The 27,921-nt window shown below is 38.5% G+C and overlaps 1 protein-coding gene across 1 annotated transcript in view; it reads left to right on the top strand.

The window, feature by feature from the left end:
* The window catches only part of UTRN (utrophin), a 365,154-nt gene that overhangs the window by 22,598 nt on the left and 314,635 nt on the right, over positions 1-27,921 (top strand). The window contains exon 3 of the mRNA XM_044451088.1: positions 26,394-26,455. Within this exon, the coding sequence (XP_044307023.1) occupies positions 26,394-26,455 (62 nt within the window). The remainder of the gene's footprint in view (positions 1-26,393; positions 26,456-27,921) is intronic.

Raw genomic sequence — 27,921 nt, 5'->3', positions numbered from 1 at the left:
ACATGTACAATGGTGACTTTAATCTGAAAAAAGAAATGTCAGCTCAAAGCAAAGGAATAATTTATGTGGTCAGGAGGTGTGGCATTTATAAAGCAGTAGCCCACCACTGATAAGGTGCTTGTTACTGACAGCTGCCACATGGTGACAGCCATGCTGTTGCAGAATAGCAGCAGCACCCATGTGAGACACAAAGTATTATGCATTAGCCACAAAGATAATTTTATAACACTTATCAATTTTCTCTCAGGTATTTTAGAGTCCTAAGTCTAATGGGTAAGCCCATCAAAATAGGTGGGACTTAGTATTTAGGGTTGCAGTATAAATTTTCCTTGGCATTATGTACAGCCACATTGTAACCACAGTTACAGTGTTGCTTGTTGATGTGAATCTGCCTTGGGTGATATAGCAGAGATGGTAGGAAGCAGGTGTAAAGAATATGGTTGCTCATGATCTGAACCTAAGTATCTTAAAGTCTACCACCTTGCAGGTGGACCTCTGGTACAAGAAGAGGTGGGCACATGACACATGATTCATTTATTGACGGGGGAAATTAGCTAGGTAGAATGTTTAGAAAACCGCAAACAAAACATGCAAAGCCCCAAAGAATGCAAAATCGTTGAGAAACCCTAATCGTCTTGGTGACTGAACCAAAGGTTGCAGTTTGTAAACTAGGCCATAGATACGCATGTATTGTTTGGTCTGATCTGGGGTGTACTGGCTTCTTGGGGTGGAAGTGGTAAAAAGGTGCGATTACTGGAGAAGGAACTACTGGAGAAGGAAAAGTTTGGGCATAAGCTTGGAACACTGGAGAAGAAAGAAAGTGTTTGAGGGACTCACAAGTGGTGATGTGACCAGGCTAATTTTGACACATGCCCACAATAATGCAAAGGGCTGTGGGAATGAGGATACCTAGGCTGAAAATAGAGTTATTCTAATTTCCAGTGCTTTTTGTGCTCCACATTTTCCTCTTAGAAAGCAAGCCAACACTACTGTAACCACAGACAGCTTGGATTAGATTCAGATACAGATAAAGTATAAATGAGAGTGAATGAAAGGAAGATAGATTCATTCAGCACTGGAAATTAACTACTGACCTGAAAAGAACATTTTAAATCCCTTTTATTGGAGACCATTTGCTACTGAATTTGCACTTTTTTGGCCTTTGTTGAACAATAAAGCGTAGGTATCAGAGTTCACTTGGCGAACTTCATCTCTGTGTGGTATGCATAACTAACTTTTCAAACTAAAAGTGACATATATTCAGGTTTATATTCAAAGAATTGCAATTCACACACTTCCACTGTCAGCTCATTTTTAAAGTGTCTAGGAAAAAAGTTTGTTTCTCAGTGTAAAGTCCTTTCACTTTTCAAAACTGCTTTTTGCAATAATGAAAATTGGGCTTTTTTTTTTTTAAGTTGATGCTCTTGGAAATGGAAATACTATGCCAGACACCACATGCATGGTTCCTGGATGTGATCCAGAGTATACCATACCAGATGGGATGTTTGGCATATGCTTCAAATGGAAGCCTCCAGCTCAGCAAAGAAGGCTGCTTCTGAATTACTTTGTATTGTAGCTTGGGGATGGGCCTATCTAAATGCAATGGAGAATGTGGTGGGTTGGATGTAGGAATAAAAGCCCTCTAAGAATATGAGTTCTTATGAGCATTTGAAGAGCTCTCTGAATGTTGGCCTGAATGTGTGGAATTCCTTTCTTGCAGATTTACACATGATAAACCGGGAGGGAAACTAAATGTGTTTTACATTTTTAAGAGAAGGTGATGCACTTTCTTTAATAATGATAGCTCATGGTAGTAGTTTGTTTCAGATTTTTATATGCATGTGTCAGCTGTGTAACTCCACAGGCTGTCATACTTAGTATTTGTCAAATATCTGTGTAGTATTTTGCAATGAAGGGCGGGGTCCTCCTTTCTGAGTATGCTCTGGAATTTTGAAGGAGTAATTTGGAAGAGTATTTCCTCCCTTAATCTTTTCAAGCTGCTGGTCTGCTCAGAAAAGCTCATACTCGTCAATGGCAGCCTGCCCAGACTGGAGGAGGACAGCATTAGTAATGAAAAATGTATTAATGGTGAAGAAGAGAATTTAGTGAATCCAGAAGACTGGCAACTATAAATGTGTAAATAATAGACCTGGTTGCCAAAATTGCTTGCTTTGTAAATATTGAAGTGCTGGTAGTCATGGGTCTAGCAGTCTTAAGGCTTCTGTGGAATGATTTCTACTTCAAAAGTAGCCCTTTTCTTCCCTCATGTCACACCTTTTGGGCTATAAAGCTAGCTACAAGATGAGTATGGCATGCAAAGAATTAGCTAAAGTATATTGTAGATTTAATGGTGCCAGGTGAGAAATGCATTATTCATGTATCCTTTTTACTGCCACTCTAAATCAAACTTTCAGTGATTATAAATTCATACTTAAGTAGAACTGTTAACCTTTGTCTGTAATTTTCTTATTAACCCAACAAAGCCAACATTTAATAAAGCTTGTGAAAACTTTACTTCAGCTACTAGTTGGAACTTACACAATTCAGGTATCCTTTTTTAATATGTCCTGGCCTTAGTAGTGGCTTGCCTGCAAAACTTCAGAATGCAAATGATGTGTTGCACAGTTGAATGTTTCTCCTGCAGAAAATTCCATAGGTGCCTTTCATCTGACATGCAAGCGTTCTATGTGGAAGGGGGTTTTTTGGCAGGGGGTACAAAAAACATTCAGATGTATGAACCCTCACCTTTAGTCAGAAGTGACAAGTTCTGATGCAAGTTTAGCTCCTTATAGAAAGTGTGCTCCTAAAGGTATGGGAGGGGTTTGCACCAGGTTTTTTTTTTTGGCTCCCCAATCTCCTTTGTTGGGTTGAGGCACCTTGAGCTTAACTGTAAGAAAAAGAGCAAAATAATTTTCACTCTTCCATTAGCAGGGGCCTCCATTAGACTGAAGATCCTTGAATTAACAAAAAGACTTGTTCAATAAACAGAAGGACACCTTTGGATCCAGGCTCTTTCATGTATATACCATTAAATTGCTTCTTATTGTAACCTAACAGCTTTGCTTTCAAGAACAGTTCTTTCAAATGGGCATTATAGATAAACTCTCAGATGTACATACAGGTTGCCTAGATAAGTTTAGAACAGTGTTAATATGTTATAAATAATGCACAATAGAAGTCCCAAGTAGAAAGTTGGTTCGGGTGACTGCTAGATCCAAGAGTGGTCTTCTGGATGAGTAGTGCAACACTCGTGCAATCAATATTTACAGAAGGAAACAGGGAATTTCTCAGGAGTGTGTTCTGACCCACATGAGCAGTGAGTGCTTGTGTGACTAGGTCTTCTTTAGCTTAACTAGGCCATTGACAGAGCATTAAACAGACTTTCAAGCAGGAAGAAATACATAGTGAATGGAATGTTTTGTTCCACAGGCTCATGTAGCTCCATTTATTTTGATTAGTTCTTCTTAACTCATTTGAGGGTGTTTGTTAACAGCAAAAAGGTAAATTAAAAGCTAGTTATATAAATTTTGCAAATACACTCCATTAATTGAATTTGCTTGCTTTAAGCACAGAATGTTTTATTTAGGCTAAGTTACTTTGCCATTAGGGAGTCCTTCCAGTCTTGTTTATTCAGCAACTTACATTGTAGTAGAACTTTCCTCCCAAATTCAATTTTATTTTTTCTAGCCCCACTTATGTTTCAGTTTTGAATATGAATGCCCAAACCTTTATTTCCTTATCTGTGTACTTTTTTCATTCCTTTTCTTATATATTCTCTGGATGAAAAAAACAAAAACAAGAACTTTGAAATGGCACTCTGTGTTTGAGCCGATAGGAACAGCAGTATGAGAGAAGGATGCAATTTCATAAGAATGTTGGAAAATTTTACATTTGAGCTACAGCATAAAAAGTTCTCCACCCACTTGGCCAGCCACAAAATAAGTATTGTGGGTTTTGTGGAGGCAGCTATAGTTGGCTAGCAATCCTGAGGCTGCCTTTGTTAAGAAGCCCTGCTGTCCCTGCCAGAACATAGTATAGGCAGCTTTTTGTCATTTGTTTCTGCATTTTAACGTATTTTTGTATTTAAAACATATGTGCCCTTTCAGCCTGAGAGGAAACTTTTAAAATTGAAAGCCCTTGTTTGGCCTGCCACTTTATCAACACAGAGGCTCACTTCTTGCTCCTCACTTTCAACAGCTATTCACCCTACTCCTTTTCTTCCTTTTTAATGGTCAATCACATCATTTCTATGCAAATGTATATCTGAATTGGAAACAATTTGGATTAAATAGTCTAGCAGGGTGGCAGGAAAACAAGCTAAATATAACTGGGCTACCAAACACATGAGGAAGGAGAGATAAGATGATTGAATATATGACAATACAGATGTGGACAATCACTTTCACTCCCTCCTGAAAAGATAGATGAAAAAACACTAGAAAGGTGGAGAGGTAAAACTAATGAATTGTTTTGTACTTGAATCTGGTACAATCTGTATATGAGGTCCCGTTTTGGCAGGGAGGAGAAAAAAATCAATGTTTTAAAATTTAGATCAGATTATTTTATTTAAATCGGATTTTAAAAATTATGTAGCTTTTAATTATGTAGCATGAGGCTGTCTATTCATGCAATGTTTAATTTTCTTAAGTAAATGAATTCCATTAATCCATTTACAATGTCATGCTCTTCCAGAGGTTTTTGTAAGATTATTGGTCTATTTTTCTATCTAGATGATATATCATAGAAAGATGCTTGGTTTTACAGTTCTCAGAACTGTGAATACAGAGATCACATGCTGCTTCTTCACAGCAAAAATGCTATAAAATAAAGTTGGGAAAAAGACCTTAGTCCCATTGTTCCTTTGCTTATCTATTTATACAGAACCAATCCCTTACCGCTTAAGTGCTAAGTTTCAAAAAATTCCATGAATAGATTATTATTGGGAGTGGAATAGATTTGCACAAGAAGGTATGTGTGAGGAGGGAGGGGGCAAGCAGTAAAAATGAAAGTGAAACTTTTTCAGCAAAATAACCTGCAGTTCTTTGGATCTTTTTGTGTTATAGCCTGAAGTTTATCATATTATTCTTTTCCTGGAGGAGAAAACCTATAATGGCAGTAGGCCATAAAAGAGTCTCAGTTTGGGAATATTTTAATAAAGTTCCTTTACCTATGGGTAAGGTAGGCATGCATGCAAATTATGTAGAAAACCATGATTTAAATCTAGTTTTACTGCTTAGTGAATCAGACTAGTGAACTACTGACTAGTGATTCCTAAATCTTGATTTAAATTGTGATTTAAATACACACTTACTGTTTTAAAGCATTTTCTGCACACTACTTTTATCAGTACATCACATATTGGTGGTGTGGAGGAATACAGCTTCTGTGTAGAACTGCTGCTGGGGGCTTCCTCTTCCAGCTGGTCTCCACAACTTCTGTCTTCTGTGATTTCAGTCCTGCCTTTTCTTCTTTAGCAACTGCACTTAAGTTTGTTGCTGCTGCCTTCCTTCTTCTCTGCCTAGCTCTAACTCTCAAATTCTAGTTCCTTTGGACGGTATTGTGCTTATGCTTACACTGTATTCAGCCAGAACCCCTTTTATGTATTTATTGAGAATATTTCTAATCTATGTAATAACTAATGTTCTGTGGACAGATTACAACTACTAAAAACTAAAATACAGTTTTAAAGAACAGGTAACCCATACAATACAGATATTTAAAAAGAATAAACTATAATGCAAAACAATAAACAGTATAGGAATTGCTAAAACAGCCATAACAACATAGAACTAGGGATCTAAAATACCTGAGAGAAAGAAAAGGTCTTTGTGTGGTGAAGGTTCCATGAAAATCTCTTTGGGAAGCTTATACCAAAATTGAGGTTCCATCACTGAGAAGGGCATTTCTCCGGTAGCCACCTATCTAGCCACCTTATTTATTATATAATTTTGAGAGAATTCTACATCAAGAGGCATCTGTGTTGTGTACACTGATAAACATTTAATAAAAATAAAAATACAATAATAGCAGAAAAATGGACAAAATATTTGCTGGAATGTTGCCATTAGTTAGGAAATGCTTGCCTGAAAAGCAAGTAATTAATAAGTAATGAATGAATAATGATGAATAATTTTTTCATACCTAGCTAATCACAAGTCCAGTAGCATAACGTAAGAAGTGTAAATAGAATTTACCAAATAGATCATGTTTCATTCTTCTGTCCCACATAAAAATAGCTGGACCTAAATGTACATTCACTAAAGCCCATAGATACTTCTATGGGAACAGTAGCAGGTCCACTGATTCTTGGCCTGCAGCCAACTTTGGCCTAATATGCAATGTAACTTTTGGACCTCAAACTTCAAACTGGAGCCAAGTAGCAAGCTGCAATCCTATTCTTGCACCCAGTTTAAAAAAATGTTGCTGGTCTTTAGGCATTCGGCAGCATTTGTGTTTATCATGGAAAATCACAACCACATGTGATGCTTCTAGTTATTTTTCTTCCTTCGCATATTCAACTACAAACATGTATACGACAGCTGAATTGAAATATCTTACAGAAAATATTAACTCCTGAATGAAGGAAAAGTAGAGCACTCTGGGTAATTAGACCAATAATATTCATACATGATCTTAAAACACATTTGGAAATGACAGATTTCTTCCAGCTCATTATATTGATACTGCCTTTACAAGCTTTAAACTACAAGCAGTTACCAAATTATGAATGTCCATGTAGCAAACTGTACTTACGAACAAACGTCCATAAAGCCCATTAATTAACTACGGCAGAAAATTGTTATTATCATAGAGAGAGAGGAAGCAAAAGAGAAGAGGAAGTCTCCAAAGCATCATCTCTCTGACATTTTGTTGTTGCAGAGGAGGCACTGGTGAGTTTGAGGAGGGGGGCTTAGAGATATTTGAGGTTTTTCCACTGTCATGTGGGTCCTGTACCCCTAAGCCCAGCTCTTTTATAACCTGTATTCTCTCTGCATAGCCTGTATTCTCATGTGTATTATAAAAACTTACTGGTATAGTTGATGTATTTGTATACAAATTCACATCACACCAGAAAAAAATATAATTCAACTTTCAGGATCAAACTAAATGTAAAAGGATCAGCTGTTAATGTCTTTACACTGTAGATGTGTATTTGTGTGCTATCTTCTTTACAGCAAAAGACAAGGAAGGGGACATGAACCATTATTCTTGCTCACCTTACTTTGCCCCACTGTTGCTTCAGACAGTTTTTCCCAGCCTGGATCTGATTTAGATGTGTATCTCCTTTGTCTTCCTGAGCTTTTTGTTGCAAGCAGCAGGATGGACTAAACGTGTGGCCAGAGAAGCCCACTCAATATGTAAAGTGTTCAGTGCCATTCATATAAGGTAGAAAGAGGTATCATTAGTCATTGTATCTCTTGATATGCAAAAATCATTTGACCATCTGGAAAGTGGCTTTATATTTGCACATACCAAAAATATAGGACCATATTCTCTGAAATAAATTGTTTATTTCAGTATTTTTAAATAAAGAAATCTAGTGAGGGCACATGTGCTGGATCTATCTATCTATCTATCTCCTGAATACAGGACCAGAGCAAGGGTGCCCTTGTTACTCCTCCTCTTTAATCTGTATTTAGAACCTCTGGCAAGTACCATAAGGAGCAAGAACAATATCAGAGACTTAGAAATATGTAACTGTACACACAGAGACTTTGTCAAATTTAGGAGAGAACATGTATAGAGCAGTGTCAGGATTGTGTATTAAATGTATATGAAATTGGATTGCTGTATATAAACATTAAAGTCAGAGTTAAGCCTGAAATTAAAAGTATTTTGAAGTAATTCACTATTTCATAAATTATTTTATTTAAAACATTAAAAAGAAGAAAATACTCCAGCAATTAACAATGTAACACAGTGCCTCAAACTCAGAAGATTATTGACATATACACGCGCGCGCGCGCACACACACACACACACACAGATGTTGCCATGTACACTTAAGAAGGGTGAGTTTAATGCTCTGAAAATGATAGTAATGCCAATATTAAATTCCTTTTGCCCCAAACATTTTCCATGACAATTTGAAGGATCTGGCACAATGGCAAAAGAAATTGCCAATGCTGTCTATCAAGAGAAAATCCAAGAATGCAAATAATGTAAGGAAAAATTGACTAGAGTAAGTGGATGGGTGAGCCAATAAGTTATAAATCTTTTCAAATAAATCATGTACGAACCATAATTTCTTATTTGGAGGGAGTCTTAGAGAAGTAATGGGCAATCCTGGGAGCAACAAAAGTTTTATAATTAATTCAACACATTTTAATGGGAGCTTTCAGCTGAATTGAAAATAATGGGGGAAGATGGTACTGGGATAACAATAGAGGAAAATGCATGGGAGAAATTATGGAGAACTTGATCAAAGAAAACTATCTGAGCATTCCTTAGGGATACTTCTTTTAAATCGGTTACACCAACGATATATTGTGCAAGGATAGCATACAGAATGTTGGTGAAACTCTAATCAGCAAGGCTTCTATATAGATATGTGACCATGTCCCATTTTTTCCAGCTAGTCTTAAAATGTGATGTACATATCTTTCCCTTTTTAACAGCTGTGATTATGCATAATTATACAGTTTAACAAATAGAATAGATGCATCTGGATAAACTTGCATTGAAGAGCTGAAATTGCAGTAAACCTCAATTGCTTAATTTTGTCACCTTAAAAATACTCATCTGTTGTACTATACCAGTTTGTAAACTTAGTATCTGAATAAGGCTCACACCTGTTGCTTTCGCTTCACTTTGTAGCATGCATGAATTCCATTGCAGTCAGTATTTACTTCCTCTTTCCTTTCCAAGTCCAGTTCCCTTGGTGCTGAAGTTTGGCTTGTCTTGTAACTGATCCATTAAGCAGCCGTTCTTGCTGGGTTGTTTACAGTTTACAGGTTGGAGCTGAATTAGAATCTGGATACTAGTTTTTTATGCTGCTGTTGCTAGGGCTTGAGGAGGCTGGTGGCCAGCCAACTGTTCATCAGAAGTGGTGGAATTTCCAGCAGCTGCTGCTTGCTGAAAATTGTAGCTGCATCATGCTTAAGGAGTGTGTAAATCTGCCAGTTCTATATACACATTAATTGCTGCATGATGAAAAAGGATGCTAATGATAGGAAAAACGTGAAAAAATCTATTGGGAAAGAAAGGATACAAAAATTCCTTTTCATTTGTATTCTTATAACTGGAAATTTGCATTGGTTTAGTCATTAATTGCTTGGTCGCATAGCTATCTTTTATATCTGGTGACACATAACTGAAATTAAGTATCTAGATGTTTCATATAATGGAGAGGCTTCGAACTAGTATAGTGGAATACAATTTGAGTATTCCACTCAAAAATTCAAAAAAATAAAAAATAGAAAAGAGTTATGAATCCTGTTTGCCTTTGCAAAAAGAATGCTTCAGAAGTACAAAGGCAATATAATCTGGTTTAGTGATTGTGATAGCAGAACCAGGTCTTTGGAGTTAATAAACCATTGGAGTAGGATTCAGAGCTAGAAATTTATTTCATGCCTACAGTCACTAGCCAAAATTATTAGGTGCAGCCATGTACAAATTAGAATATATGCTTCCTTGTTCCAGGAATTGACATTAAATGAATAATAGGATTGGAGCAATTAGGTACTTGATGGATCTTCTAGGCAATGCATGAGTGATTTGAAATACTGCGTAAGGCTGCAGCCTTCAACTTAAACCTAAGCAGGGACAGTTATTCAAACTGTGTCATAAAATTATAAGAATAACTAATTTAGTCTAGTTTTCACATCTCACAGTGCTTAGCTGGGAGCCCACAAGAAGAACATTAATGAAGTAGCAATGACATCCTAGAAGCTGTCCTGCAGCATTAATTTCAAGCTGCCTTTGCCTGTTTAATGCACTTCAAATATTTTGGTCTTCAATTCCTAGCATTGATGACCATTGGTCATGCAGGCTGAGTCTGATAGGATCTGTAGTCCAAAACATCTGCAGGCTGGGAAGGGCAGTAGCATAGGCAGGTATTAATTAATTAACATTATCAATAGAAAACTTGCTCTACTTCCTGATAAGTACACCTTTGGAAATATTATACTTCAAAATATTTGGGCACTATGCAGTTTAATACACTGCTACATCATATCATTATGTAAAGGAACCTAAAATTCATACAAACCTTCTCTGTAGAAATCACTGCAAAGTGAGTCATGCTATGTATTGTGACAAAAAATCCCAAAGAGAGTAGGTATACAATCCAAAGAACATTTATATAGTGGTGCCTCATAGTTTCAATGACTCTAATTTTGAATGATCAAGAGCTCAAACGTTAGAGTTGAGATAAAATCACTTTGTAGTTCGAACGATGCTTCTAGGTTCAAACTGCGAAAGAAATGCAAAAATGCAGTTGCAGCAAAAACATCATTGATTGTGCGCCCAAGTTGAAAAAAAGATTATTACAGTAAAAGACACACTAATACCCCCTCAAAATTGGTGTTGGAAGCTAGGTTTCCCCCTTCACCCATTCAAAGCAACTTAATGTTTCTTTGCAAAAGCTGCTTATTCTCCAAAGCACATAATCACCACAGGATGATTTTTTATGCAAACAGAGTGGTTTGTTGAACCCCATCTAGCAACTACTTTCTAGAACCCTCTTTTTGAGTACTTCTGGGCCACTTCCCTCAGAAAGGGCCCTTTTGGAGATGGGCAAGCCTCTTACCTGTTTCCTATCCCTCTAGTTGGCTAGTTCTTCTCTCCTGACACCATGTCATGGGATCAAGAGTTGTACCAGACTCAGCTGGCTCCTGGAGCTCCTGTCCCATTCCCCCAGCCCCAGCAGTTGTAAATCCTGGCAGTTCTCCGAATCCACTTGAACACCTGGAAAGGGTGGCCTTGAGATAAGAGCCTCTACTTCTCCCATCTCAATGACTGGGTCCCATTTCCTGGTACCCCATCATCTGACAAGTGCGAATCTGTCTGACCTTGGAAGCATGGCAAGAACAACTGCCCCTTTCATTCCCAACAGTAGGGAGTGTTGAGTATGGTGCATGTGCCACTTTCCCTTGAAAGAATGAACCAACTATCTTACTACTCAGCATTCTCCCAGGTTTTGTTTTTTGAAGGCTTTCTTGACAAATCCCTTTTGTCTTCTAATAATCTGCCTGCTCAGCTCACCTTTGCTAAGTTGGAAGGGCCCAGGCCTACAGCTGAATGAGCACAGCAGAGCAGGAGTTGGACATGCAAGCCTTGTAGGCTCCTTCCAACTCTACTTCTGTTCTAATCACTGCCTTGTTCTCAGTTGTGTTTGCAGATTGATTGCTTTATGATCTTCTCCAGAATTTTCCTTTTCTAGTTCCTTTTTAAGTACTTGAAGAATGGTTGAGAACATGATCTGGACTCTAAAGCTCTTGGGTTTCATTCCCAAAGTTTCAAAGTCTGATATGATTTCTTCAAAGCTGTGCTTGGTGGTATCACTTTGTTCCCATATAGATGAGAAGGAAGAATATATGTCAGTGGGCTCTATAAACTTGGCAGCTTCTCAGTTAATCTGTCTTCTGGGGTAGTGATTCCCAAATTGGAGTATGCATACCCCTTGGGGTAAGAACCAGGGCATTTAGAGATACATGAAAAAAATTAATACTGGCAGAAATTACAGCAACTATAGTAATTACAAACATTTTGCTAATATAAGAGTACACTTTATGGAAATGGGCTGCCAAGGGTTATGCAAGTGAAAAAAAGATTGGGAATCACTGCTCTACGGAGACAGAATGTCAGGCAAAACCATGGATCTTCCATCCCACACAGTAAGGAGCCTCCCACAACTACTACTCTTCTCTTATTGTTTTTGTAGCTCTTAACTGACCTTCAGCCACTTGCTTGCTGTTGCTCAGGGTGCCCTACAGTTCTTTCTCTGCAGGTTACTGGCTAGTCTCATCTTTAGGCATCTGAATGTTGTTCCTTAGTTTCACTGCTTCTACTTATGCAGAGTGTCTTCTTGTTTTCCTTCTAACTCTCACCGCTTTCCAAGGAGTTTCTGCTACTTCATTTTTCCTTACCTCATGATTCTTCTCTTCTGCCTCAGGTTGCTGTTGCTTTTCTAGCTCCTGTACTCACTTTGCTGTTGCAGTTCCATCATTGTAAGAACTCTTCATTTTCTCTTATTCTGTAGAGGGTGGACACTCACCAGTCCAGTACTCTCCCTTTTTCTTCTAACAGGGTAGCTAGCTTGCACTTGTTGGACACATAGGCCAAAACTGATCTCAAGCAAAATAAAATAAAATAAAATAAAATAAAATAAAATAAAATGAACAGACCTTGCAGGTTACTACCACTGGAGGGTCTTTTTTTGTCCGTAGACTCTACTCCCCTTTTAATTCTGCCTTACTGATTGTACTTGGAATGGCCTGTATTTTATCCTGGGTTCTCTGAAGTTTAAGAACAGAGTCATGCTGGTATATAAGTGTGCATTACAAGAAAAAAAAATAGGGACCTCAAACTTGACCTCCCTTGACAAACTCCTTTTAATGCTGCCTCCTCACTTCCTCTCTGAGAGCTTGCTCGTATAGCCCCTTGTCCAGCTGGGGCAGTGTCCCCTGCTCTGCTAAGCTGGGGATCAAGAAGCAGAATGAATCTCTCCACCCGCAGAGCTGGTGAGAGTAGTCAGGCCACTCCCTTCAGTCCCAGCTGTGTTCTACCACATGAAAATACATGAACTTTGTTCAAAGACATTGTGATACAATGCTTGATCTTAAGGCTTTTAAATAGTTCAGTAGGGAATAGTTATAGCTTTGATAGCATGCTTCATATACTTGTGGTTTCACACTGATTCCCTGGCATTTTCTGTTACTAAAGCTCAAATACTTTGGCTTAGAGGAAAGCCACTAGGAATCCCCAGATCAGTCTTTGTTACGACTTATGTAGAAGTGCAGTCTCCTGAGATGAATAGAATTTCCCAGAAGACTGTACCAGGGCCTGTGGTCAGGAATTGAAGTCCAGCTCATTTGGACATACACTTTTTGCCCAGCTTTATCAAAAAGCACATAATAAGTATAGACCTGAGTATAAGCAGTGTCATAGAAATGCTTAACCCTGGTAGTAAAGCTCCTGTGTGCCATTGATTTTTCCCTGAATTTCAATTTAATATCTTGCTTGTGATTTAATTGTTTTTTTTTTCTTTTACTATAAAAACCTAAAACTACAGCTGTTTAAACCCCAGTTGTGTACATTGGAATTTCTTGGGGAGCTGGTAGACTAACCAAATGTCCATGGGGGGGGTGCATTTGGGTATTTCTTGGTATTTCTAAGAGAGCCCTATATATTTAAAAATACTTATCTGATCTGTACAGAGCAAGTCATTGCTGAATACAGATTTGGTTGGAAACTTGAGCATTATTTACATTATTTTCTTTTTAAAAGTTTAAAATGGTTATTAAATATAGATGAATTGTTTTGTGAATTTTTTTGCATTGCAAGTGACATAGAGTAATGTTTTGAAAGGTAACTAGGAAATCTGTTAAACCAATCTTTTGTTTTGTTCCATTATATTTCTAATGCGGTTGACCTGCCTTCTTGCTGGAGGTCACCGTGTGCTTTCTGATGTTGTCTTGTTTCCATAAAAATGTTTACATGAGTTTGAGTCCTTTTAACTGAAGTCGCTGTGGATGAAAGCCAGGTAGTCATTACATAAAACACATCGACATGAGCATGTACTTCCAAAACGTGAGCCAGATCAGTTTGTGAAATGAACTTCCCAAAGGATTCAAAACTGTAATTGTGTTAGAGAGGAAGGAGGTGAGTCATTGTCCAAATAGTTAGAACACAGTTTTTATTTGAGTGTTCTTTTTAATGATGTCAAGTACTTTACTTGAAAAATAATTTCAGACATCCTTCTCTGAAAATTTGCTTATTTAGTGTATAACAGATTTAGTGTAGCAACTCTTTCTTGAAAAGGCATTAGAAATTTGTCTTTGATTATATTGAAAAAACCTAGTTGGCTTAAGTCATGGGTCTTCAAACTAAGGCCCATGGGCTGGATCTGGCCCACCTTGCCCATTTAACCAGCCCACCCCTCTGGTTTACACCCGCCAGGCCTGTGTGTGGCTTGCTCACAAGGAGGTCATTTTGGACTAGCTCAGAGAAAATGATCTCCTCGTGAGCAAGCCGACGCCTCGCCGTGTGCACATGTGGCGGCTTGCTCATGGGAAGGTAGTTTTGGACTTGATCTCATGAGCAAGCCGGTACCTTGCCCTGCACGCCCCTCATCCCTGCCTCGCCAGGTGTGTCCGCATGTGCCCGCGCCCACTGCTGGCACCTGTCAACTGGCCCCCTTTAGAAAAAGTGTGAGGACCCCTTGCTTAAGTGATAGATAATTTTTCCTTCTTTTGAAACTGGACCACTTTATAGCCTATTCTGTTAATATCTACTGAGCTACTCTTCTCTAATCCTTTTATTTGTTACTTTATCTTTCTGGAGATTTAAGGATTTGTATCCTTAAAAGAGTATTAGTTTAAAAAATTCCTGCTATAGGCTCTGGCAAATTTTTTTGCCTCTAAAAGTTCATGTTATAGTAAATTGGTCTTTAATGTATCACAGGTTTTAATTTTAATATATTCTATTACATTAGACTGACATGATGACTCTTTTAGTATTTTTAGATGTATTTTTCCCTTTGGTTTTAAACTCACTGGTTTGACATAAACAGGACCTTGGTTCAACACATAACACTAACCCATGACTAATTTATCCTGTGCATTGTTGAATTCTGGATTATTGTGATGTCTAAATGCAGCTGCTCTAACAAATCATAGTTTGTTAACCACAAACAACCCAGAAAAAGAATCTATGGTTTGTTGTTGTGATGTGAATTCTGGGTTGTTTAAAGAGTTGCTGTTAAATATGAACCCAGAAACATATTTTTTTTTCTTTGATAATCTATGGAAGTAGTAGGCAAGAATGAGAAAAGTAGAGAAGGTAAAAGAAAAGCCCTCAGCCATTCAAATGCAAGGGCATTTGAGTTATGGGAAGGAAATGCAAAAAGGAGAAAGGAACCACCAACTGAGGCATTGCTAAAAGACACTTTTTTATCATCTTCCAGACAAACTTAGGTAAACTGTGATCTGTTTTGAACTCAGCAAACTGCGACCTGCTTCAAACATAATAACAGCCAGGAGTGTAGATTGAGTATTGGTTGTCATTGATTCATGGTTTATTAACCATGAACAACCTTTCCAAACCTAATGCCCTCCAGAAGGTTTGGACTGCATTTCCATGCTGCTTGCTGATAATAGTGGGAATTGCAGTCCAGTGCAGCTGGAGGCCACCCAGTCAGGGAAGTTTCATTTATTAGTTCAAAATGTGTCTGCCAGGTTTTAACTGGAGCTGACCATTTATGTCATGCCACGCTGCTCTCAGTATCTTTACAATTGCCAGTTTGCTATTTTAAGGGACTGTTTGACTGATAAATATCTAGCTGGTCTGACTGCAGAATATCTTAGGGAGCAACCTTCTATCACATGAGTGTTCCTCTCCTCTGCTTCTCCTTCCCTTTTCCCGGCTGTGCTCTTTTATCAAGGACACGATGGGTTGGTGCTAGCGGTGGGAACTTTTTGAAAGTGTCACTTCAGATTTGATATTCCTTGATTGATTGCTGCTCAATTCTCTGTGCAGTGAAGGTAGTTTTACTATGGCAAACTTTTGTAGAATTTCATCCTTATTTTATGCTCTTGCTATCTTTTTAGACTTATATAGCTTTTAGACTTGTCATTGATACGGTTTTGCTTGTTCATATTTATATCCCAATTATAAACTACCTTGGAGATTTAATATCCAAGGGATATAAATCTTGACGGTAAACTTTCATCAAAGCCAAATAAACTTCTAATCATAATTCACTGTTTTTTCAGTGAATCCAGGAGTAAGTAAACTGGTTGAGAAAATGAAAACTAATGAGCAAATTAGCATCTTATAATCTACATAAGTGTTCCTCAGGCTGAGAGTAGGTACAGAGGGTAGCAACAATGGGTTTAATCTTTCAGTATAGAAGAGATCGTCTAGCGTGAAAACAGTAACTTCTTCTGACCTGTTCCACATCTGGTAGCCCACAGTAGATATTTGGACATCAAGAAAGGTTGTGCATGTGCTTTGAAAATCTTTGTCCCAAAGGCATTCGGTTCCACTTGAGTAAGAATGAACAAGCAACAGACTGTATCACTTGCTTTTCAGATAGTTCTGACTACCTGTACTTTGACTGTAGGCTTATCTTTTTTTCCTGAGTCCATTGTACAAGCTTTCTTTTCATCAGGGGTTCTCAAACTGTGGCCCATGGGCTGCTTGCAGCCCCCACGCTCTTTCTGTGTAGCCCTCCAACCTGCTTGTTTACTGCTATCACCCTCAAGGCATTTTCCCTTAGACCCACACAGTTCTTCCTGCCTCCAGCGGCACCATCTACTGCTCTTTTTCCTGTCCCTTTCTTACAGTAAGCACAATAGCAAGATGGTTGCCTCTGTCAGCCTTCTCTTGGTCTTATCCTCCATGCTAGCATTTGGCTATTTTGGGTACTTTGCTAGCCAGTACAGCTTAGGTATCCATACCACTCAGCTTTTTCACTTTCTGTGCATCACCATATATGTGTGTAAGAAAGATAAAGCAGGTGTGTGGATGGGTACAGGAGTTGTCTGGCCTGCTTTTGCAAAAACGGCTGGAAAGGGAAGTAAAAGGCCTGGTACTTTTGCAAAAAGACACAAAGTGTTTTGCATACTGAACATTTTTTAGAGGCTCCACCCATCAAGGCTCCTCCAAGTGGCTTCCAAGTTTACTGGTGAGGTTGCTGCTTCAAGCAAAAGCATTCTTCTTTGTTCAAGAAGAGCTGGTTGCTCTGGCTTTTTGCCTTGCTTGCTTTCGCCTCTTCACCACCACCTGCTCCACCTAGGAGTCATCATGCATCTGTGATTACAGGAGCCAATGAGTGGCCCCTTGGGTTGAGAGGGAAGGAGTATTCTCTTAGCAGGGAAGCTTATGGGATTCCCCTTCCCACATCTTCCTCCAGCCAAGTTCCTTTCCCATGGCTGCCATTTTGCTTCTCATGATTGGCTGGCAGGCAGTGATGTGTATGTGCACCTTTCATATAATTTGAAACCAACTTAATGGCATATCCTCTGATCTAAGTGGGAGGCTGCCCTTTCATTTGCCCCTTCCCTCTACCTGCCCTTTTTTGGAGGGCCCCATTTTTTAAAGAATTACCATGTGTTGATTTAAACTTCAAGGCTGTGTGATTATTAAGAAATAAATCTCATAGTATTCAATGTGCTTAGGATTGCAACTCTGTCATCTGGAGGTCAGATTCATGATCCATTAAAAAAATCTTCCTGCCCTGTGCATATGGCCCAATATTCCTGAGAACTGTAGAGGCAGGGTCTCTTCTCTTCTTTGCCATGGTCAAAATGAAAATTCCTAGCTAATAGCAGCTAGCGTGGGGTGGATTTAATAGGTAAGAGTTAGATCCTTAAACCATATTTCTCATATTTTTATTTATTCAAGGATAATGTTGAAACTCTGCAACTGCTGCTCCACTAAACATTCTGTAAGATGTCTGCAAAGAAAAAGGGCTGTTTCAAAGAAACAAACAATTGTAGATGAGCACTGAGTCTTTAATGACAAATGGACTATAGAGTACTTTGTTTTAAACAAGGATAAAAGCAGTTTGCCTGTTATGTCTTCAAACTGTCTCAGTATTAAAGGAGTACAATGTTCAAAGGCACTTTGAATCCTGTCACAAGAGCTACTCAATATATCAAAGAGAAGTGTGAGTGAACAAGTTAAATTCTCTTAAAAATCAATGTTTTTGCAGCAAGATAGTTTTCGAAAGCATGTTGAGGAAAACCTGTGGACTGTGAGGACCAGCTGTCATGTTGCTAAATGTATTGCTGAGGCCATTCACTAATTAATCATTAAGAAATGCATGGTTACAGTAATGGAGGAAATGTGCTCTGTTAAGGTATCTTGTGTTACTTGTGTTGGTTGAGCTGCATCTATGATCCCCAGGAATGTTGAAGAACTAGGAGAAGAGCTCCATATGTCCCTGATTGTCAAGGCAAAAAGTTTTGATTTTTTTCTTTGGCATTGCATGAGAGCAATTACATTATAGTGACTGTTCAACTACTACTATTGATCAAGAGGATAGATTCCAATTTCAGAATTACAGAATTGTGGGCACTGCAGAGTTTGAAAGGCACTACAGCTGCAGAAAACACATTCCTGAAGGTGTGTCAATCAGTAGGAAATCTTGGTCTGAGTTGAGATAAATTGGAAAGCATCACAACTGATGGTGCAAGAAATATGTTGAGAAGTAAAACTGGTGTAGTTGAAAGAATCAGTGAGAGATGTTGAAATTAAACGGTGCACTTCTCATGCAGTTTTACTGCATCATCCATCAGCAAGCCTTGTATAATAAGATTTGTCAGTGAGAAAGTCTGATGCGGATTGTTGTATCTAGCATTAATTACATCAGGCATCATGGCTTTACTCATCGTCAGTTTCAAAATTTTCGCTCAGAGATAGACGCAGAATATGGAGCAGAAGTCAGGTGGCTTAACAGAGGCAAAGTGCTCAAATGCTTTTTCAGATTTCATTATGAAGTTGATGTCTTTCTCAAAGAGAAAGGAAAAAGTCAAGAAGTACTTTCTGACCCTGGATGGATTTTTGATTTGGCTTTCTTAACTGATTTCACAGTGCATTTGAACACATTGAATCTAAGGTTGCAGGGGAAAGGAAAGCTTGTGTGTGACATGCTTTCTGAATGGAAAGCTTTTGAAGCAAAATGGAACATTTTTGTAAAGCAACTTAGAGTAACTTTGCAAACTTCTCATGCTGCAATGAACTAAAATTTGAGAAGGATGGGAATTTACAGTTCAGTGTTGAAAGGCACATCAAAGCACTGAGCCTATTGCAGGTGGAATTTCAGAATAGACTCACTGATTGCTATAAGCATCGAAAGGAAAAAAGAATGTTTCAGAATCCATTTGAAGTAGTGCCAGAAGGTGCAAGTAACTTTTTTCAGATGGAACAAATTCATTTGCAAACCAGAGATTTGCAAATCTCAGAGAAGTCTCTCTACGAAGCAGATATATACTGGCACTTCTGCAGTTGTAAGACAAAGTAAATCTGAAAGAGCCAGTGGGATGGAGTGATTAAGGGTATGGGACTGGACTAAGATGAGCTGGGTTCTGATCCCCACTTGGTCGTGGAGCCAACTGGGTGACTTTGGGCCAGTCACAGACTCTCAGCCCAACCTACCTCACAGGGTTGTTGCTGGGATAAGATTGAGAGCAGGAAGAAGATGATGATGCTTTGAGTTCTTTGTAAGTGAAAAATGGGATATAAATCTAGTAAATAAACAAATAAATAAAAGCCCTTTAGTGAGTTGGAAGATAAGCTTCTGTGCATAGTAAGAATGATTGTTGAACCCAAACTAAGGACTTCTCAAAAACTTGTCTTGTGGTGGGGGGGCCCTTAGTATGGTTCCTGCTGCTGAAAGACCAAGCGGCAAGATCAGTGCAAGCCCTCTAACCAGGCAACTTCTCTCTCTTGACACCTCATCATGGGGAAGGGACTGGGCAAGGCAATGGCTATTCTTTCTTCTCTTCCCGTCCCTTCCAAAACATTCTACATCTGCTTGGCCTGGAAACCTGTGGGCTGCAGCCTTGGGGATGCTTCAAAAGCATGTGCCTCTACCTGGTCTGCTAAAGCTCCCCTCTCCACTGACTCAAGTTCCCCTTGCTCTTCAGAATCTCATCCCTGCTAATTCTGTGATGCTTGCCAAGAGTGGCAGTCGACTTCACTCACTCTACAACTGTTTTCTCCTTATCCTCCCACCACCAAAATCCTATACCAACCCAACCCTCTCTTTGTCTTGCCTTAACTATTCCACACCTGCCAAAAAAGTCCTACAGCTCCTATCATGCTTCAGCCAACCATGATGGCTGGTGGATGTTGGGAGTGATAGGATTTTTTTCTGTCTAAATATGCATAGGATTATATTGTAAAACAGTATTATTGGCCTCATATTGTGGATGGGATTGAGGCTGAGAGAAGCTTGCCTGTAAGGGCACCTAACAAGCACGGGTGAAATTCAAAGCAGGAGCTTCCTGATCCATATCTTGGTCCCTTAGCTACTGTGCTGTAGCCTAGGCTTTAGCAACCTGGTGTCCTGACTATTTAGGGAATAGAACTCATGTTATATAAAAAGAGAAAATTAATAGCTGTAATGTTGAGAGGTTACCTGTTAGAGAAGCATTCATTATTCTCAAGTCTCATACTTCTACTGAAGATCACTCCAGAGTTGCAGTTACTGTAATCTTCATTTAACTGCTTCCCATAATTGTCTGATTTGTATTTCCATACAGTGTAAAGTTTAATTGGAACATCAAATAGCAGAATAAAAGAGTTTCTGCATCTTGCTCCAAAATGATGCTTTGTTTTGTTATTGGTCCATGAATTTCAGAAAAACATACACTTTTCTTTAAAACTTCCTTATTTTGTGGAAGGAATTACATCATGCGTTTGATCCTGTGTATATATACCTTTATAAGGCCAAGGCCAGTTTTGTATTACCCCTTTTGGTGCTTCAGTCATAGAGATGAAGAAGGCAACAAATTAAAATGGTTGCATAGGTTTGCAGAAACATGATCATTTTTAGAGTTTGTGTGCCAGTTTATCGCCCAAATCAGATAAACTTGCCAACAAAGAAAAATACTTGAGGAACGTGCAGGTTTTAGTGTTTGAAATCTCTTTAGATCTTTGCTGTCTCTTTTGCTAGATGAAACAAGCCCAGGTATTGAGATGAATTCTCTATCTTCTGAGAAGTTTTAAAACCTGTCAGCTCACAGAGGCTCAGAAGAGACAGAACTGTGTGCTGTTAGAGGGAAGGAACACTCAGCGGAGAGATGAAGAGGCCGCACTATCTAATTGGGCTTGTTAGACTGTGCATGTATTGTGTGTGCCAGAGAGAATGAGCATTATATAAATGCTATATGCAGAGGAGGGTGAAGAAATGACCAGCGGGAAGAAACTGTTGTGCATGGCAAACCACCATGTATGTATGTATTCGGAATGGTTCAGGTCTGAGCTGCGTTACACTCTGAGCAAGTTATCAGAAAGAGTTGAGTGCCTTTCATTTAGCTTTCCTACAATTGTCCACAGGTAAATTATACGCAGACAAAAATTGGAATATGTGTACCCAGTTTTGATGACAGGCTGATGAAATCTTTTGGCAAAGGCTTAACATGCCTAGGACTGTTATGGATGGTCTGCCTTCTGACTAAAGATTGGTTGACTCCATATCCATTTTTCTGTAGTCTGTTGCTAAATTAAGAACCATACCTGACTGGACTTGGTTGACCTTGCAGATCTTGAGCTGATACCTGTTTGAGATTTTGAGATTTAACATTGTTTTAATTGAATAACCACATCTTACGATATGCTGCAGAAAATCCAAAGGACTGTAAACAGAAGGAAGAGAACTAATAGCACTGTTCTGCAAATACTTATGTAAGAATTAGCATAAGGCAACTTTTGCAGTACTTTAACAGGTATGCTGCACAGCACTGGCCATGCTTCTTCAAGCAGAACCACTCTTGGATTTAGCTTCACTGTTCTTGTATAGCACTTCATGCAAGTTATAAAATACCCTTCCAGGAATTGAAGGCATCTTTCATGTACTATCTTTGGGTTCGGCTTTTTGACTCCATGACTTCAATTGGCAGACTGAATTTATGAGCCCTGGCCCATGACAGTTAATCAAGAGGGAATTAACTTGAGGAGTTAACTGGTTCATCTGTCAGCTAAGGTTAATGGAGGATTAATGAGAATATAAAGGTATGTTCTGATCTGTTGCCAGCTTGACAAATGTCAAGAAAATGTTGCAACAATATAGGACAGCTTAGTAAGAGATGTGCTTGTTGTAAGGTTTACCTTGTGGACCTTTTCTAGTTGCTCTTTGCAGTCAGGCGCACTGATTAGTTTTAAACCAGCTTTGCCAGACACAGTACTGTAGTGATGGAAAAACATGGCTACTTAAAGACTTAGAGCATACTGAAAGGCTATGCCCAGCCAATTATGCCAACTTTGCTACAACAAAAATATAACATAGAAAGCATTAGTAACGAGCAATAATTTACTGCATGTTAATACTGTAAAGACTGTGGGGGTTTAGAAGGGCTTCTCCTGGGCATAAAGTTTAGTGCTTTATGGCTTCCATATCACCCAACATTGTTTCCCCCCCCCCCCCATTTTCTTCATCAACCAAGCTGCATCTGCTTCTTTTTATATGCTATTAGGCCTAAAGTGAAAGTCTTTGCTAAACCTGGATGCTGAATGGAGGGTTGGATAGGTGGTCCAATTATGATTTTGAACACTATGTCAAAATGTTTTGTCTTTAAGTCTGGCTTGGCTCTGTAAATCAGCCTTCTAAATTAGCTAAGAAAAGTTACTACCTGAAGTATTTTTTACTGCTCTCCTGGGGCTGGCAAAATAGGGATAATAAAATTCACTCCTCTGTCAGCAATGTGCTGGAATTCTGTTCTTAGTGTGGAGGAGGGGCTTTGTTTGCTTGGTTTGGATGTGGGGTGCAGAGAAGGGAAAGAGTACTTCGTTCCTCCTCCTCCTCCAATCCAATTATGTGCCTGAATGCAAGTCCTTGCAGCCTATGGTGAATGATTAAGTACAAGTTTATGGTAAACAGACTCAGGGAACTGGCAGTTAAATTCTCATTTAGAAGTTCTTACAAAAACAGATAATGTTCTTGCCCTACATCAGTGGAAAGGAACTTGGCCCCCAAATATTATTGGACTACAGTTCTCATCTCCCTTAGCATTGGATGGGACTGACAGGAGTTGTAGTCCAACAACACCTGGACAATCACATATTCCCCATCTCTGCCTGAAATGGTTTGTATTCCGTATTGCTTTGTCTCATATATGCTGAGCTCAGGTGCTGAGATGTACTGAAAGTGGAGTCCACCTGGGGTATAGTGGGTGGCAATACAAAGTAAGGATCTCTTAATGCTGCTTTTTAAGAGAAGGGAGATATAAATGTTTTAATAATAGACACGGTTGTTTTCTGGTCGAAAAGCCTGTGAAGGAGTTTGAAGTATATGTACACACAAGTCTATAGTCCCTGAGGCACGCAAATGCAAATTTGTAATTCTGCTACATTCTTGGTACCTTAATTGAAAACCCACAGGCTAATTCCGCATTTTATTTCTACATTCCTTTGTGTAAAAGTTTCATTTTCAGCAATTAAAGGAAAGAAGAATTTTAAAAACTAGTTAAAAGAATGTTGACCTTTTGTAACATAGTGTTAGAGGTGGTGTTAAAAAACAGTTTAAACATCTGAAACATTCCCAGCACATTTTTTCTTCAAGAAATGTTTTTCTGAACTATTGATTCTAGTGTTCTATAAAATTCTATTTAGCAAAGTAAGGAGCAGAGTTTTAGAGATAAAGGTATAATAAATTGTAAGAAAGCAAATAATAAATCACAACCTAGCAAATTCTTTGCATCTGTAGAGGAACAGAAACAATTGTGATGTTAGTTTTTTTTTCAAAAATATATATAAGTTTAATCTAAGAAAAAATAGGTTGAACCCCATTTTTTTCCTCAGATTGCAAATTTAAAAGAGAAAACCCTCTTTTAAAAGAATGAAATAAATCTGGATGAATTTCAAAGGACCACTAAGTAAAGCTACCCACTGCCCCAAATATACTGGTTTAATGCTAGTAAATATTACTTGAAGTATTATTTTAAAATCTACTTTCAAAAAAAACCTACAGGAAGTAGGCAGTATATTCCAGTCTTCTTTCTACCAGGACAATTTCCTCTTATAAAATTGAAACAAGTCAATGCTTATCGGAGAAAGAGGGAGCATGTTTTTGGTTTTTTATATGCAAATGTATGTGGTTTTAATACACAGTTGATTAAAATTCATATTATTGATTAACTAGTATGGAATACAGTATTAAAAGGGACAGGCAGGCAAATTACTACTCTTGCTGAAAAGGCATGCTTCATTGATAGTACCTCCTCTTAGATTTTAGTTGATTGAAAGTTACTTTCCTCCAAACTGGGACTTAAACTGTGTAGGATTTTGTGGCCACTTTAATTTGGTTCAAGTTTGCTAGAACCTGGACCAGAAAAACAATTAATGATATGTGAATATTAGGAAACTTCCTTTTTACCCATTGCATGCTTTGGGCATGCCACTGTGAAAAGAATGCACCAGGGGTTAGTTCTTCACTATGTAACCTATGATGGTGAAGACAAACAAGCAACTTCTTCTAAGCTTGCCATGACTTGGTATTGATATACATATGGCATATCTTCAGAGTGGAAGTGTGTGTGTGTGTGGGGGGGGGGGTTACCTTTTTAAGATGAAGTGGCTAAAGTTTTTATTTATTTTCTTTCTTTGACACTTAAAACCTCCATGGATGCAGTCCATTCCCCTTCCTAGCACACCTTGAGATTCTTTTTCTTTCTTTTTTAACCATTCTTCAGGAAGGGGGCAGAATTTTGGCTTGAAACATGAGTGGGAAGTTAATTTCCTCCGTCTTCAATGGTCATAGTCTCAAGTGAGGGTAAGGCAATTATGCTTATAGGCCTAACTTGGCTCAGCAAGGATCTAACTGGCAAATGGAATGCTGAGCCCGCAGGAAGCGGGTTGGAGGGCACTGAGAGGAGTGGCTGAGTTTTTCATGGCTTTTGCTGAGCACCACCATAACCCTTTTAAACAAGTTGTGCAAAATCTATGCCACTGTGAACCCAGCATTTCAGCAAGCCACCGTGAACAACCCAACAAGGTTTTCAGAGTGCTGTGTTTGTTTAAAAACAAAACAAAACACCCTGTGGAAACCACACCCAATTCAGACCGCAGCAAGCCACTGTGACTGCTAATCTGTGGTATCTTGTTCTGCCATGCAAATCAGGTCATGGTATAACTATCACTAGCCTTGTTTTATTCTCATACTGTTTACAAAACATGTTTGCAGTCCAGTCTATTTTCAAGTCACCAACAACAATTTGACACAGAACAAATTAAAATGTAGCAGTTAGATCAGTCACACTGGAAGGAAAATAAAAATGGAAGGAAGGACGATCTCCTTTGAAAGACAGAGACCACTCATACAGAGCATAGATAATCCAATGATTCCAAGTTGCTAACTAAATGTGCTGGGTAGCATAAAAGAAATACATATGATTTGATAGACATTTGTTATGTTATCCTATTTTATTTTAATTATTAACTATAAATGCCACACACAGCAGCCTTTCCTTGCACAGTAGGTGATATGATTTCTATATTTCAAAGAAAAATTAAATCATGTTTCGGAACTAGAAGAGTTAAAGGATGAATGAGGCAAACTGAAATGCACAGTTTTCTGAACCAAGCCACTAAAAGTAGAGTACATTTGTAACCTAGAATTCAAATCTGTTTCCAAATCTTTGGTTAGAAGCATTAGCAGTGATCGTTGTAAGTTCAGTTATACCAGTGAACCATGGCTAAAAATGTGGTAGGGAATGTGGGCAGATTTTTGAGTAAAGGGGACCAAGCATTCGTGTGGACTTCTCCTGACCAGTGTCAATCAAACTCTGATTATTCTTTTTTGGTACTTGTGCAGACTGAAGATTGGATAAATGTTAGCCTTTTGCCAGCATTTGAATGAAGTAATGAGGAATAAAGATCTGTGTGTGCTAGCTTCACTGTATTGAGCAGGGAAGGCAGAAGAGGAGTTTTATGGACATTCACTTGAACATGAGTAGATTGGTACAATTGAACATGAGCAATGGTGACCTTGATTGGCCAAGGAGTCCTTGTGAAGCAAGTTGAACTTTTGAGACTTCTCTGCTCATTGCAGCTGGATCAGGAACTGAGAGTGTGGAGCTGGGATCAGAGAATCATTGAAAGTGTGGCCTGTTGTACACCCCTTCCCAACCACACACTCATGAATCCTGAACATAACTTCTCCAAAGTTTACTTCCTGAGAAAATACTATTCTAGTTACATTTTGAGAATGCTTGGAAAGCTGGCCACTGGAAGAGAAGAACAGGCTAATTCTATCGTAGTAATGTCCTTTTCTGCTATTATCCACAACAAATGAGTGCAAATTCAGATTGTCCTCCATATGTATTGAGAAACAATTTTCAGCCCCCCAGAATAGTTCCTAAAATGTTATCCTAGCTGTTCACATCTAAGTGAGACTGAAACACATGTTGCCACATTGGGGCACTTGATTTAAATAATCTGAGTGCAGTGCTAATGAGTAAGTTTGAGAAATACTTTTTAACTTCTTTCTTTCTTTCTTTCCTTTCTAGATGAGCATGATGATGTACAAAAGAAAACATTCACAAAATGGATAAATGCTCGTTTTTCAAAGGTAAGGATGACTTAAAATTAATAGGCATATAGCTGGGCTACTTAAAATGCATAGTTTTTTCAGATCATCAGCTAATGAAATATACAAATCTTTATACGTCTTGTTCCTTTCCCCGGCAAGGAGACATCACAATAGCAACAAACTGAATTCTACAACTCCTTATTAAATCCACTCCAACAGACATAAGGAGTGCTGAGATCCTGAAGGCTGCAAGCAGTGTCCATATCAATGTCTTCCTTTATTTATCCATGCTTGTTTCTAGTTCATTCTTTTAAAAATCGTTTATGGTATTTATACTGTTTTTCAAATGGATGGCATTTGTAAGATAATAGTTTTCCCCTGTAATCCACCAATAGGGAACATGGGATTCTTCATATATTGGACTACAGTTTCCACTATCACTGACCATTTGCTGTGTTGTCTAAGGGCTGGTGAAGTTTGCATTGGAAGGCCACAAATTCTCCAGTTCTACCATAAACCATAGGTAGGCTGGGTGGAGAAAGAAAAGAAGGCTTTGATCATGTCTTCTATCCATGAGAAGTCATTACTGACGAATGCAGCAGGTCTAGTTTTATTAAACTTCTCCTTGTATGACTCATGGCTGGCTGGCAAATGCCAGGAGTTGTAGGGCTTTTGTTTATCTACACCTGTATCTAAATCTCTTAATTTTATTGAAACGTTCTGCAATAGTGAGTAGAAGACTACTTTAAATTAACCATACTGTATAATTGGAGTTGTTGTGCCTTACATGCAATAATATGTGTAGCTCTTGCACTAATGCAAATTCTATCAGAAGCGGAGCAATTCACAATTTATTGGCTTCATGTACATGATAAAATGTCGAGGAAGAAACGTACTTCTTTTCATAATCCTTTGTTAGGCTTAAGGCAATAGATTTTAGATGAGAAAATTTATTTCTTCAATGAAATACTTTTATGATAGCATCAGATTTGATATCTGGAGATCAGCACTAGGATAATTAGGAACATTATTTATTTATTTATTTATTATAGGAGGTGCAGTGGCGCAGCACCTCCAGCTTAATAATGCTTGATAATGCCTGGATGTGCTGATCAGAAATGGTGGACACTCCAGCGGTTTTAGCCCAGCACTGTGTGACGGAGTGAGTCCCTGTCATTTGCCCATCAACTTAAAATTCATTTCAATCTTTGAAGCTCCATCCAGACATTCACCCTGCACGCACGTATGAGAATTAAAAATGTGGTGGGGATGAAAGCATGCATGCAAGTCCCATTAACATGGTTTTTCTGTAGATCTTTGCACAGTGAGTGCAAATGCCTGCAGGCCCACAGGTTGAATTTTCTTTTGATTGGGAACTCTGATAAGAAAGAATTTGTAATCATAGAGAGGCTTATAAGTGGGTTTGGTTGAATTTCCCTCCCAGTTCTCTACCAGTGGCTTTTCAGCTTGCTATATTTCACAGACCTGTGGAGTCTGAGATTTGG

The sequence above is a fragment of the Varanus komodoensis genome, unplaced genomic scaffold, assembly GCF_004798865.1.
Source record: "Varanus komodoensis strain SLA01 unplaced genomic scaffold, ASM479886v1 scaffold1, whole genome shotgun sequence".
NCBI classification, from domain to species: Eukaryota; Metazoa; Chordata; class Lepidosauria; order Squamata; family Varanidae; genus Varanus; species Varanus komodoensis.
This window is presented reverse-complemented; position numbering and strand designations above follow the sequence as displayed.